This window comes from Aythya fuligula, chromosome 25, assembly GCF_009819795.1.
Source record: "Aythya fuligula isolate bAytFul2 chromosome 25, bAytFul2.pri, whole genome shotgun sequence".
Classification (NCBI taxonomy): Eukaryota; Metazoa; Chordata; class Aves; order Anseriformes; family Anatidae; genus Aythya; species Aythya fuligula.
In genome coordinates, this window is record NC_045583.1 from 4,277,577 (window position 1) to 4,291,640 (window position 14,064).

The following is a 14,064-nucleotide window of genomic DNA, read 5'->3' on the forward strand; positions in this document are numbered from 1 at the left end:
GGGGACCGTTCCTGGATCTTGGGGAGTCTCAGGCTACATTTTGAAGGCCCCTTTTCAGCAGGGAGATGTTTCATTTCAGACAGCTGAGAATTAGATAATGTCTTCAAGCTAATTCATCATCCCAGGAAGAGACTGCTTGGCTGTCCTTATAAATATCTGATTACCTTTTAATGTTCTGTGGGTCCCAGAGGAGGAAAAGGGAGGGGTGGCTGCCCTAGATTGGGAGGCAATTAGCCTGTTTGGAAATCACTCTGACCCAAATCTGGTAGAGGCCGCAAGACAGAGCTGGGCTCTCCCATTAACCAGCTGAGTTCCTACAACTTGCTCCAAGCTGAGCCCATAAAAAGCGGCTCGCAGCAAAACCCTGCGAGGGTTGTTTTCTCTCGACCTTTGGCTGATGATGCCATGGATCTCGGGAACCAGCTGGGACAGAGAAATCCTCACTGGAAACATGAGCGAGGGACCAGGGACCGAATAATGGCAGCTCTAGATGAGGCTCAGGGAAACCCTCTGGAGAGGGTGAAGTCAGAACCCAAAAGGTTCTGGGCTGGGTTGGTAACACCCCCCGTGCCTCTGCTCATCCCCAAAACAATGACTTCCCGAGGATGCAAAGAGGTTTAAAGCTTACAGTGAATAGAAAGGTGTCTAATGAATTGTTAGGGAAGTCTAAAGATCTCTCTGGCCTTTCTTCATTCATTAAAGGCCACAAAAAAAACCCTTGAAGGCTACCCAAACCGCTGTCCCTTTGTTCCTCAGAAGGCTTCTTTAAAAATAACCACTTTGATTTTGTGCACACGTGTTCTGTTCAGACTTTCTATAAACCCAATTAATCGCCGGGCTCCCTCACGTGCCAGGCTTCAGGCTGTGGTCAGCGTGCCGGAGCTAAGGGTGTGCTGCCTGGGCTGGGCAAAAGGATTGCTGCTGCTGTGCTCGTGAACTGGAATCCATCCTGGAACACGTCCAGCTGAGACATTTCTCATTTCCTGGTCTCTGAAGCCAGCGTGGGGCTCGGCACACGGTGTTCAGCCTCCTGGACACCCGAGCCTTCCAGCTCTGGCTGCCAGCACACCCCAAACGCTAACAATAAAAGCACGGAGCCACACGGCCAGAAACCAGCAGCTGAACAGCCTCGGAGGTGCTCAGATCTCCTGGATGATATCAATCCTCAGCTCTTAACTCTATCCCGAACCTGTAACTGCTCGGTTACTGCTTCAGCCTGCCGCTTGTTCAGCTTCACGGGGCAGATGCAGGCAGTTCACCTCCAGCACCAGCCGGGCACCTTGGAGCCGTCCACACAAAATCATCCGGCCTCGTGGCATTGATTACACGTGAGAAAATCAATGCCCGGCTGCTGGAGTCCACAACCTTGGCAGGCAGAGAGGGACAGCAGAGGACAGCAGCGGGGTGCAGGCTCTGGGTGGAACCAGAAGGGCTGGTTAGTTAAGGTGGCTTCATCGGGAAAGAGCATCCCATGAGAAGAGGCATGCTTGGGAGTGTCAGTAATATACAGATTATTTGTTAAACAAGTCGAAATTATTTATTATACGCTCCCAATTAATCTCAGAATGCAGAGCCGTTAATCCTTAATCCGTTCTCCACCACCCACCAGGACACAAGGAACTCACCACGTTCTTATTAATTCTCCATTAACTCATGATTATTTTAAGTGCCGGTCAGCAGAGAGCTATTTCCAGCTGAGACCTGCTCAGCACAGCCTCTGCTGAACCAGCCAAGAGACCATTTCCAGCTTAGCCAAGCTTCTCCTTTGTGAATATAGCTACTAGTGAAGGAAAACGGCACCTACACGGATCTGGAGGGAATACGACCCTCAAAAAAACCCCACTCCTCTTATCCCAAAGATTGAGCCGCAGGCTGCAGCCCCCCTCCTGGGGTGCCAGCAGGGAGCAGCAGGCTGCTGCCTGCGTGGGGCTCCCTTGCAGCAGCTCATCCACGCTGGCAGGAGCAGAGAGCCCCGGTAATTGGGCAAGGCTGGGACAGGAGGAGCAGAGGCAGGCAGCAAACAGCTGCTGGGAACCCACCGAGCCAATTAGCTGGGCCCCTCTCCCTTCTCGCCCTCGTCTCCGCACGCAGGAGCAGCAGGAACATGAGACAAACCCCGGGAGCTACAGGTACAGGGCTGCTTCCCCCGAGCCCCGGAGAGCTGAGCTGGCCGCTCCCTGCTGGAAGTTGCTCCTGCATAAAACATCACCCTGGCTGGAGTCGCTTAATTTAACCGCCGAGCGTGCTGCGTACGGTAGGGAAGGAAGCAGCTTGCTGGTTGGCACGGCGGCTTGGAGGCGGTCATTAATGCAATTACAGAGCAATGAAGGATCCTGGGGGCAGCCGAGCATCTCCTGGCTTATCGCTGCAGACCGAGGGGACCGCGCTGGGAAGCACAGAGCCTTGAGGTGGCTCCGTCCCCGCGAGGGGACAGGCGTTCCTCCAGGTGCCGGGAACAGAACATCCCGGCAGCGATTATCTCGCCGGTTGTTTTTGCAGGCAAAGATTTCCAGGCGGCTTCTGCTTTGTTCTCGCCTCTCTGCATTGTCATTTCCACGAAGCCCCCGTGGAAGGGAGCCTGCTAGGGTTTGTGTTTTATCTGAGATGCAGAAGCTGTCACCGCGGACAGCCGGCACCTCCCGGGGAAACACCGTGCCAAAGGGCGGCCTGGGCACAGCACCCCAGAAAGCGGGCAGGTTTTTAGGTTCCTCTCGTGCCTCTGCCTGAGGCAGGCTCAAGATCAGAACCGAACCCATGTCTGAACATGAAAGCAGAAGGTTGGAGTCGAACCGAGAGCAGAGGCAGGGATGGAGGTGGTCAGACCCCAGCGCAGGGAGGCAGCGGCAGAGCCAAGAGCTTACTGCGAAGATCCAGGCTTCTCTCTCCTCCCTCGTCCTGGAGGACAAAGGAGGAACCGAGCAGCCAAGGTCTGTGCCGAGCAGATAGCAGCACGTCCTCGCTGCCAGGACCAACGAGGGCACCCAGGCATTCCCAGCCCCAGCCCCGTCTGTGCAGGGCTGTGCGAGAGGCGCGTGCCAGCGCTCCTCCGTGTGCTCAGCTTCCAGCACGTCTGCTCCCCGTGGCGCAGCAGAGTCGGTGTGAGATGCTCGCTGCGAGGCACACACGGTCTGCCCCAGCCCTGCTTGGGGCTGGGCCGCAGCGACAGATGGGCTGCGACTTGCACCTTGCTCCCTCTTTTATTCTACATCGAGTTCTGATGCCGCCAGGGACACCCTACGCAACCAAACGTCGGGATTTTTAGAGAAAGCTCGGTTTTGCTCAGCTGCTTTCCCCTCCCTTGCAGTTTGGTGCCAAGCCCAGAGTAGCAGCAGGACCTACGGGCCCGTGTTCGAGGAGCAGCCTGCCCACACCCTCTTCCCTGAAGGCTCGGCAGAAGAGAAAGTGACGCTGGCTTGTCGAGCAAGAGCCAGTCCTCCTGCGACCTACAGGTGAGCTCGCCTGCTCTCAGACACCAAGTCTGAACCTCTGCGTGGTTAAACACGGTGTGAACGGGTGTCTATAAGCTCCTGTGGAGACGTTCTGGAGAAGTGAGCATGGCTCTGGCAGGTTGGCACTAAAAAAAAAAAAGGGAGCAGGGTGTGTTGGAACCAGAAACTGTCCCAGGAGGAGTCCTGGAGGTCTGGTTGGCAGTGCAGGGCTCGGTAACACCCGCACCTGAACCCAGCCCGAGGTGGCAACATCCCAGCAGAGCTCCTCAGATAATGCTGAGATTGAAGCTCTGGCACTGGGAGAGTTTTGCCCATCAAAGGGCTCCAGCCCAGTGGTCCCAGCAGAGACGGGGCTGCTCCCTGCTGAGGAATGACCAAGCCAAGGCCAAAGCCTCTCCCCTCTCTGTACCAGGACTAGGACACAACCATGAGCTCCGTTTTCTCTTCTCCACTTTCACATAAAGCAGATCACCACGCAGGAACCAGCCTCCTTACCTACACACGGTGTGCCATGCCCCCAGGTCCCAGCCACAAATCTAACTCCAATCCCAACACCACAGCTGGAAGAACGAACGAGCACAGCTCCCTGTACTCATTTTCCCCTCTCTTTGCATGCTCCTGGCAGGTGGAAGATGAACGGCACGGAGCTGAAGATGGAGCCAGATTCCCGTTACCGGCTGGTTGCAGGCGACCTGGTGATAAGCAACCCCGTAAAAGCCAAGGACGCCGGCTCCTACCAGTGCGTGGCCTCGAACTCCAGGGGCACGGTGGTGAGCAGGGAAGCCTCCCTGCGCTTTGGCTGTAAGTCCCATGTTTGTCCCCACGAGGTAAATGAAACGCAGCCACGGTGACACTGGGGTGAACTGAGCCCCCCCGTACCCCGTTAATAAAGGCTGGAGGGGAGCTCTCCTGTACCTGGTACCAGCAGCGGCACTTGGAGAGGTCCCCAGGCGCTTCCCATGGCCGAGGAGGTGCCGTAGGAATCCGATAAAATAAAGAGGAGATCAAATAAAGGCCAGGTTTCACTCTGCATGTTTAGTTTTGCAGGAATTCTCTGCCGAAGAGCGAGACCCCGTGAAGATTACGGAAGGCTGGGGAGTGATGTTCGCCTGCAGCCCCCCGCCCCATTACCCAGGTAAGGGCGGCGGGGCCAGGGCCAGGGGAAGAGATGGGACAGAGCGAGCAGCTCCCAGACATGGGACTCGCTCCTTGGTTTCTGGGGGAATTTTAGGGAAGCGATATTTTTTCAATTCAGACTCCATAAAGCAAGAAAGCGGAGATAAGACTAAGCACGGGGAGAAAATAAGTGCCATCCAAGGAGCGGTTTCTGGGCTAGAAAACGGCCTGGTTGGCTTAATTCCACCCGAGAGGACGCTGGCAACGCGTGCAGTTCGTTCCTTTCTCTGCTCCCCACAGGCTTGTCCTACCGATGGCTTCTGAACGAGTTTCCCAACTTCATCCCAGCCGACGGAAGGCGTTTCGTCTCTCAGACCACAGGAAACCTTTACATCGCCAAGACGGAGGCTTCCGACCTGGGGAACTACTCGTGCTTTGCCACCAGCCACATCGACTTCATCACCAAGAGCGTTTTCAGCAAGTTCTCCCGGCTCAGCCTGGCCGCAGAGGGTCAGTGCTCCTGGAGTGTCCTACGAGGGCTGGGTGAAATGCAAAAATTAACAAACTGCCTCAAAGCACACGGGCTCCACGAGGCCCTAAGCACTCACCCACCAGACTCTCGGGGGAGTTTAAGAGCTTATGAAAACAATAATTGGCTGGAGCCTGGGGGAAGCAGCCCTCTCTTATGGCTTCGCTGCTATTGCTGCCACCAGTGGGGTTGCTCTGTTTGTCTGTAAAATAGAAACAGCACCAGGAACAGCCTGGGCAGGCTCCTGTACCCCTGAAACCGCAGGTGACTTTCTGCCTTTGGTGACCTCGCAGAGGTGCAGCTAAAGAGACCTCTCGGTCAGAGAGAAGGGAGTTAAGTAGTAGAAAATCAAGGAGAAATGGTCTTGAGGTGCTGTACATGGAGGTTTTTAGAGTCCTTAGTAGAAGCTCTTTTAAAAGAAAAATGAAACTTAGCCTCTGCCCACCCACGAATTACCCGTACCCATGAAGGTTCTTCAAAGCAGTGAAACCTTGCAGGTCTCTTTGCCCTCTAAGACCTCACGCGTGCGGTTTTGAAGCCATCCAGAACTCCTCACCAGTGCCTTCCTTTTAACAGACGCCAGGCAGTATGCACCCAGCATAAAAGCCAGGTTTCCTGCGGACACCTACGCTCTGGCCGGGCAGATGGTGACTTTGGAGTGCTTTGCCTTTGGAAAGTGAGTGCAGCGACCGCGTTGCTCGGGGAGGGGAGGGCATCACAGCCCCTGTCTGAGGGATATAGGCCAGGAGGGGGAATAGCAGGAGGGATGGAGGGGTGAAACCAAGCTGTCCTGCTGGCCGAGGCCCAGCTGGGCTGGGAGCTGGCTGACCGGGGCTGGAGTCACACCACGCTGCACAGCGCGGGCAGCCTGCTGCACCAGAGCCCAGGGCTGGGCTTCACCGGGTTTGCTTTCCCGTAGCCCCGTTCCTCGGATAAAGTGGAGGAAGCTGGACGGTTCGCAGGCCTCCAAGTGGATCTCCAGCGAGCCCCTCCTGCAGATCCAGGACGTTGGCTTTGAGGATGAAGGCACTTACGAGTGTGAGGCTGAAAACATCAAAGGGAGGGACACCTACCAAGGCCGCATCATCATTCAAGGTAAGGCAGACAAACCCCACGCCGTACAGGGCACAGCGAGATGGCCCGGGCAGCAGAGTGAGCCTCTGGGAGAGGAACTCCTGCCTTGTATCAGCCCCAGCTAAACCCATCGCAAAGCCCTGACAAAGGCTATTGCAAGCACAGAGACCTCGTAACGTGGCCTAAAATAATCGTAGCAAAAATGAGGTAACCAGGGACGGGAGCGCAGCGTTAGTAAAAGCAGATTTGGCTCTCACCCAAAGTCTTCTCCACGCCTGGGCTCTTTTCACAAGGGTTAGGGCTTGGAGCTATTCATCAGACCTAGACAAGCTGCAAACTTAACGTGGTTCTCCCAGTCCGAATCCGGTCGTTCCTGAAGGTCAGGAATGGCCGCGTTTATTCTTAGGAAGAGAAATCACACTATTCTTCCTCAGATCTGGCTTCTGCCATAATTCCGTGCAGCCCACATGCACAGCAGCAGCCAGACCCACGGAGGACTCAGCCTTGCATCGCTGCACAAAAGGCAAAAGGCTGTTCCCATGGTGAAACGCGCCGCGATAAATACATCTGCCAGCGGAGATGACACAATGAGCGTCCTTCTGCCTGCCTGGCACGGTGCGCCTCTCATCTGATCCTCTTGGCTCTGCCACCCTCTCTTGCTCCTTTGCAGCTCAGCCGGAGTGGCTGAAGGTGATCACGGACACGGAAGCCGACATCGGGTCCGACCTGCGCTGGAGCTGCGCGGCGGCCGGCAAACCCCGGCCGGCGGTGCGTTGGCTGCGGGACGGGCAGCCGCTCACCTCCCAGGTACCAGCACGGGCAGCAGCAACTCCTCCGTGCGCCCCAGGCCTCGCAGTACCGAAGCTGCTGCTCCACACTTCGAGCCCCTTCTGCCTCGCTGCAAATCCATCTCGACCCCCCCCGGTTTATCACCCCTCTTCCATGCGCCCCCATGAGGCTGCAAAGCGATGGCATGGTCCTTACCCGCAGCAGGTTCCTCCTCCCGTCTCGCTGCCATCCCAGCCATTGTTTCATGCAGCTGCAGGAGCTCGTGGCCAGTTCTCGGGGCGGATAAGTAGCACCTTGGACTTGCCGCTGTATGACCTGCAAGCTGCTGCTCAGGCACTCAGAAGTCTCAGCAGGCAGCACAGGGATGCGTGGTGCCGGCTGGACGCAAAAAAAAAAAACGGCCCACGTTTTCTCCCAAAGAAAACCAGGCTGGCTCCAAACTGCCACACGAGTCTGTAATGAAACTCAGCCCTGAACACACGAGGCCTGAGTTCCGTTTGTGTTTTTCTCATCTAATGGGTTCGTCCTCTCGTTTGCCTGTACAGAACCGCATCGAAGTGAGCGGTGGAGAGCTGAGATTTTCCAAGCTAGTCCTGGAGGACTCTGGCATGTATCAGTGTGTGGCTGAGAACAAGCATGGCACGGTATATGCAAGTGCTGAATTAACAGTGCAAGGTAATTTCTCATTCCCCAGTGCTCTGGGTTTCAATGGGACACTGAAGCATTTTAGATCTCTTCCTGATATACTCTGCTGGCAATCTCAGTGAGATGAGAGCAGACAAATCCTGCTTCACTCACCATTGAAATGTAGCTGCTGGCTCAGCAAGACGCTCTACAAGCCCTTAACATTTGAATCTCCTGTAAGCTCAGTACTGCTGAAAGAGCACAAGGACATCTGTTTAGCTACAGAAAGTGTACAGGACAGACAGCAGCACGACCTGCTCCCTCCCATCACACAACCTTCCCCTTTTGGGGAGGAAAGATGTCAAAAAAAGAGCTCGGTATCCATCCTGACTGCTTAGATGGATGGGGACTGGAACTGGGCTGAGGCCAAACTTGTTCCCCGTGAGTCTGACAGTTTAATTCCTTATGGGCAGTAACACCAGAGACAAACTAAAGGCCCTAAGCTGCAATTATTTAACATTAATGCACGGCAATGCATCAAATTAAGCCCAATTCCAGGAGGAGTTTCAGGCAAGCTGGGTGTCTGTACTTACACCAGGGGATTTTGATCGGGACACTGAAGGGAACATCCTCTACATTTTCAGAAGCAGCTGTTCTTGTGCCTCTCAAAGACCTTGCACTGGTTAGGGTCACACTGCCATCGCTCAGTACGATGCGTGCCACCTAGCACCTGCCTTGGCAGGCGTCTGACAGCCGGCAGCAGAGGAATCGCGCCTTCATCCCGCTCCAGATACTGCCATGCTTTGTTACCAGGCCATCTAACAACAAATCAATACCTAGCTACACGGCAGTTAAAATGCTTACAGAGCAGGGTTTTTCTAATCGTTCCTTAATCCTCTGTTTTCCCCCCCGTAGCCTTAGCACCAGATTTTAGACTAAACCCAGTGAAACGACTGATACCTGCAGCCCGAAGCGGGAAGGTCATCATCCCGTGCCAACCGAGAGCAGCACCAAAAGCCACTGTGCTCTGGACCAAAGGGACTGAACTTCTGATCAACAGTAGCAGGTAGCAGCACAGAGTACCCACAAACCATAGCTAAAATCGCTTTTTTTCTTGCCAGAAGACTGGACTCGATGATCCAAGTGTGCTGCTACATCCCTCGACACACACGCTTTGTTGTTCTAGTTCCTTCTTTAAAACACCTCTTCCATAGTATTTGTGGTCCTGTCTCTATCATCATTTTGTCCGAAACCAACAAGAGCTGGAAAGTGTTTGGCAGGGGTAGAGTGAACAGGCTTTTTAACCTTCTTTCTTGTTATGGTTCTTCTTCATTTCCAGGGTGACTATTACCGCAGACGGCACCTTGATCCTGCAGAACATAAGCAAATCTGATGAGGGGAAGTATACCTGCTTTGCTGAGAATTTCATGGGCAAAGCCAACAGCACGGGAATCCTCTCCGTACGAGGTAGAGATGTTTGGCTTGACTTGGGGTCAATCAAGCAGGAAACGCCTAAGAATGCCACAATGTGAATTAAAGCTTATTTCTCCTCTCTTTACACCCCCAAAAGCAGTATGGTACTCAGGGAATCAGAGACATTTCAGCCTGTACAGCACCAAAGCTTCTGCCCGACCCACCAAATCACACCTACCACCAACGGGTCCTTGGGAAAAGCATTTCTAATTTCCATTCACTCTAATCCCTTATCTTCCTCTGACAAAACCACAGCCAGCTCCTGTTAGAGAGGGACGACGTCAATTTAGGAAGTGTTAGATCATTTGGATGCTCCACCCCGTTAACGTAACTCTGGCACACGGAGGCCACTTGCAGCTAACAGCCCTCCCTCCTCTTTCCCTGCAGATGCCACCAAAATCACGTTGGCACCATCTAGCGCCGACATCAACGTCGGTGAGAACCTCACCCTGCAATGCCACGCGTCCCACGATCCAACCATGGACCTGACTTTCACCTGGTCGCTGGATGATTTCCCCATCGACTTCGACAAGTCGGAGGGGCACTACCGGCGCGCCAGCGTGGTGAGTAGAAAGGGGAATTGTGTGCCACCAACGAGGTCGTGGCACTAACACCAGCCTCTTCGTTTGCACGTCAGATGCCGGGTTGAGATGGGGCACGTTCAAACGCTTTCCCCACCGTGTCTCCTCTTCCCCACGCAGAAGGAAGCCGTCGGGGACCTCACCATCCTCAACACGCAGCTGAAGCACTCGGGGCGGTACACGTGCACAGCCCAGACTGTCGTGGACAGCGCTTCGGAGTCAGCCACGCTGACTGTCAGAGGTAATTTCCCTGCTCCTTGCTAGCCTGAAGCAGCAGCACGGTGCTTGCAGGGATCGGCTTGCTCCTCCCTTGCAGTCACGTCGTGATCTCACTTTTGAATTAGATGGTGAAGTCTTGGCAGCTTTAAAAGAACCCAAATTTGAGGTGACACTTCCCAGGCTACAGAAAATAAAGGAAAAGAAGGGCTTGATTTTAATTTATGATGTGCAGAATAGAAAGAGCAATAAGCCTCCAAATCGCTGGCATCTTAGTAACTCGTCTGTCCCCACCATCCCAGGACCTCCAGGTCCCCCCGGGGGCGTGGTGGTGAGAGATATCGGTGACACCAACGTCCAGCTGAGCTGGAGCCGCGGCTTTGACAACCACAGCCCCATTGCCAGGTACCTGGTGGAGGCCCGGACCCTGCTCTCCAACAAGTGGAAGCAGATGCGCACCAGTAAGTGTCCTGGGGCAGCGGCTGCAGCGTGGCCCCTGCTGGTCGGGCTCAGGGACGCCAGCTCCCTGCCGAGTCCTTGCTCCGTGCTCGCACGCTGCCCACTCGCTCTGGTCGCTCCCCTCTCGTGTTATTGGATTATATAGATCCTGTAAACATTGAGGGCAACGCCGAGACAGCCCAGGTGGTGAACCTCATCCCCTGGATGGATTACGAGTTTCGGGTCCTAGCGAGCAACATTCTGGGAGTCGGGGAGCCAAGCTTACCCTCCAGCAAAATCCGCACCAAAGAAGCAGGTACGTGCAGATATGCTCGGAGGAGGAAAGGGGAATCAGAGGCACCTACCCTACACGCCAGAAGGGGAAGGCTGGCTTGCAACAACCCCCGGGCCCTGGCAATTAGTGTTCTCCTTGAGTGCTCCTAGAGGTGAACCCACCATGAAATTTTCTGCCTTTCTGCCCGTTTACACATCAAAGACAAAGCAGTGCCAGAACTGGCAGCCAGCCTCCCCAGCCTTAGTTACAATATATTAAACCGTTATAAATCCTAGCTTCAAATGCTGTGCAGTCTGGGCAGCAAAGCTTAGAAGAGGACGAGAGCCCTACTATATATATCACAGAGCACAACTGTGCAAACACGAGATAAATTTCCCAGCTGTGCATGTTGATTCTATCTTCTGTAGCTCGAACACATAAGCAGAAGGGATGTAAGACCAGCAGGAGAAGCGCTCTCAACATAATGAACGCATATTAACTCCTTTCTAATTTAAGCTCTCTCACATATCCCTGCTTTTGAGCTTGATTCTCATCCCCTCTTAGAAGTGCTGCCTACAAATAAGCACACCAGGGACTAACCAGTGTTCAAGACCTCATTGCCACAGACATCTGAAACATTTAGAGCTAAAAAAGGAGACCAGCACTTTTCTAATGAGCTGTCAAAGCCTGGCTGCTCCCTGTCTTTGTGCTTGTCTTCCCCGCTATCCTTTCTTTACCCAACCTGCGCTGTCTGCTTTTGTTTGGGGCCGTGACAGCACCCACTGTGGCACCATCTGGGCTCGGCGGCGGCGGAGGGGCTCCCAACGAGCTTATCATCAACTGGACGGTAAGTCAGTGCTGCTCCGGCCTCGGAGGCTGGGAGAGGGCCAGGGGGAGGAGCACGAGGCATTTCTCCGGGGAAATCAGTGCTGCAACACAACTGCCACGTGCGCTCGTGCCAAACACCGCGTGTAGTGGCAGCCCCAAAGCCTTGCCCGTTTGAATGGGATCTGCACAGGGGTGTGAGTGCCCAGCCCCTTTCCACGTTCCTTTCTCTTTCCGACCCCTCGCAGCCCACACTACGGGACTACCAGAACGGGGACGGCTTCGGCTACATCTTGTCCTTTCGCAAGAAGGGCACCCAGGGGTGGCTCACCGCACGGGTGCCTCACGCAGAGTCCCTGCACTACGTGTACCGCAACGAGAGCATCGGGCCCTACACCCCCTTCGAAGTGAAGATCAAAGCATACAACAGGAAAGGAGAGGGCCCCGAGAGCCTCACTGCCATCGTGTACTCTGCAGAAGAAGGTAATGCAGGGCTGTGGTGGCTCTGAGCTCACAGCTCCTCTCCTGATCAGCCACGGTGTCGGAGCTCCCCGGTGGGAGAGGTTTCTTTTGCTCAAGGAGCAGCTGGTAGCAAAGCGTCGAATTTATCTCGTACTTCAAGTACCCAGATAGATGTTTCCCTCAGCACACCCCTGACCGTACACCGAGAGCAGACAGAGATCTTCACAGCCTGCAGCTGTGGGTCTCCTTGACCTACTAAGTCCCTAAATCCCTTCCCTGTTCTTTGCTCCGTACACACAATGCCAGCTGTCAGGCTGCGAGTTATCGGTGCTGCAGGCGAATCCCTCCTTTCAGTACACTGAATACGCTGCCCTGAGGTGGAAGGAGGCTTTTATTCCCTTTTTGTGTCTTTTTCAGAACCAAAAGTGGCTCCGTCCAGAGTTACGGCCAAGGCTGTTCTGTCCTCGGAGATGGACGTGTCCTGGGAGCCGGTGGAGCAGGGAGACATGACCGGCGTGCTTCTGGGCTACGAGGTGCCAGACTGCCCTGGGAACAAGGGATGCTGAGAGGCACAGGGAGGGCCCAGCAAGGGAAATTCTCCCAGGCTAAGCAAGATGAAAGGAAACAGCATTTTGTTTCCAAAGACGGGATAACGGGATAAGGGATAACGGGATAATGACAGTGTGAGGCTCTTATGGGGCCACTGCTAGTACTCCTAAGGGTACTTGCCTTTGCTCACAGGCTGTAACCTTCCTGCTGGGCACACGCTAGGGGAAATGCTCAGAAACAAGTACCAAAGGTGTCCAGCACTGCTCTTGGATGGAGACTTGCAGATGCCTCTACCCTTACCGAACGCTTTTCCATTTAGATCCGGTACTGGAAGGATGGCGACAAGGAGGAGGCAGCTGACAGAGTGCGAACAGCCGGGCTGGTCACATCAGCTCACGTAACTGGCCTAAACCCCAACACGAAATACCACGTCTCGGTCAGAGCTTACAACCGCGCTGGGACCGGGCCCCCCAGCCCCTCTACCAACGTCACGACCACGAAGCCACGTGAGTGAGCCCTGAGCACCTCCAGCCCGAGCATCCTACTCTCCCCATCAGCTGTTTCCTCCAGTGGACCCCCACTGATCAACAAATCGATTAGCTTTTACCTCTCGGTGCCCTAAAGCCATTTCAGCTGGTCAATAGCACAGCTCCCTGCATGTCCCCAGATCAGCCTTGCGCTCTGAGATCCGTGCTCAGAGTCACAGTCATAAAGAAATACCTTGAGCCCTGCAGGGAGAAAACATCATTTGTTACCAATAGCACCTGGAAAAAAAAAATATATATATACCGTGTTTTTCCTTCTCTTCTGCAAGAACGTTGTACATTTTGCTGGGATACTTCCCATTACGCCAACCAGGGTGTTGCCAGCAGCCCTATCAGTTAGAGTCCCAGGAGATTCCTGCAGGCAGCACAAGCTCCTCCTCGCCCCCTGCCTTGCTGAATCTGCCTCCTTTTGTGTCTCTTAGCTCCAAGAAGGCCACCTGGCAACATCTCCTGGACTTTTTCGGGGTCTACAGTCAGCATCAAGTGGGACCCCGTGGTGGCACACACAGATGAGTCTGCGGTTACGGGGTACAAGGTACTGCAGCGCGCAGCCGGCCTCTTACACGTGGCCCCGAGGGAATCGTGGTGAACACACAAACTTCTCCCAACAGATGCTCTACCGGCAGGATTCCCACTCTGCTCCTACGCTGTACCTGGCCAGCAAGAGCCGGATCGACATCCCGGTCCCTGAAGATTTCACTCACGCCTTCGTGCAGATCCGGGTGACGGGGCCCGGGGGAGATGGGGTCCCTGCTGAAGTTCACATCCTGCGGAACAGCGGTACGTACGCCTCTCTGACCACACGTACCCCGTGCACTGCTTACAGGGCACATCCCAGACCACCAAAAAACAAGCCCAGTTCACCTGCAGGACTGCCTCCTGGGGATGATGATCTCCTGCCAGGGCTCTTTGACAAGCGATGACTTTGTCACCGCTCTTCCCCGCCACGGCCAACGCAGCACAGCAGCACCGTAATGTTTTAAAATCCCCCTTTCCCCTCCAGGAGCCCAGGGAACACCTTGCCCTGGTGTTTTATGTCAAATCTCTGGAACCGATCTGTGGTTCCCTTTGGTTGTTCGCTTAAAGGAACTTCTGAAGGGTCCCTCTCCAGCACCGCATC

General features: G+C 54.7%; 1 protein-coding gene across 1 annotated transcript in view; it reads left to right on the forward strand.

The window, feature by feature from the left end:
• The window catches only part of CNTN2 (contactin 2), a 29,622-nt gene that overhangs the window by 10,415 nt on the left and 5,143 nt on the right, over positions 1-14,064 (forward strand). Inside the window, exons 3-22 of the mRNA XM_032203316.1 lie at positions 3,305-3,449; positions 4,075-4,250; positions 4,489-4,584; positions 4,866-5,075; positions 5,671-5,770; positions 6,014-6,189; positions 6,839-6,975; positions 7,503-7,632; positions 8,497-8,647; positions 8,921-9,048; positions 9,442-9,617; positions 9,756-9,876; positions 10,154-10,312; positions 10,456-10,605; positions 11,340-11,410; positions 11,637-11,871; positions 12,268-12,383; positions 12,719-12,905; positions 13,367-13,479; positions 13,556-13,724. Of these exons, the coding sequence (XP_032059207.1) occupies positions 3,305-3,449; positions 4,075-4,250; positions 4,489-4,584; positions 4,866-5,075; positions 5,671-5,770; positions 6,014-6,189; positions 6,839-6,975; positions 7,503-7,632; positions 8,497-8,647; positions 8,921-9,048; positions 9,442-9,617; positions 9,756-9,876; positions 10,154-10,312; positions 10,456-10,605; positions 11,340-11,410; positions 11,637-11,871; positions 12,268-12,383; positions 12,719-12,905; positions 13,367-13,479; positions 13,556-13,724 (2,946 nt within the window). The remainder of the gene's footprint in view (positions 1-3,304; positions 3,450-4,074; positions 4,251-4,488; positions 4,585-4,865; positions 5,076-5,670; positions 5,771-6,013; positions 6,190-6,838; positions 6,976-7,502; positions 7,633-8,496; positions 8,648-8,920; positions 9,049-9,441; positions 9,618-9,755; positions 9,877-10,153; positions 10,313-10,455; positions 10,606-11,339; positions 11,411-11,636; positions 11,872-12,267; positions 12,384-12,718; positions 12,906-13,366; positions 13,480-13,555; positions 13,725-14,064) is intronic.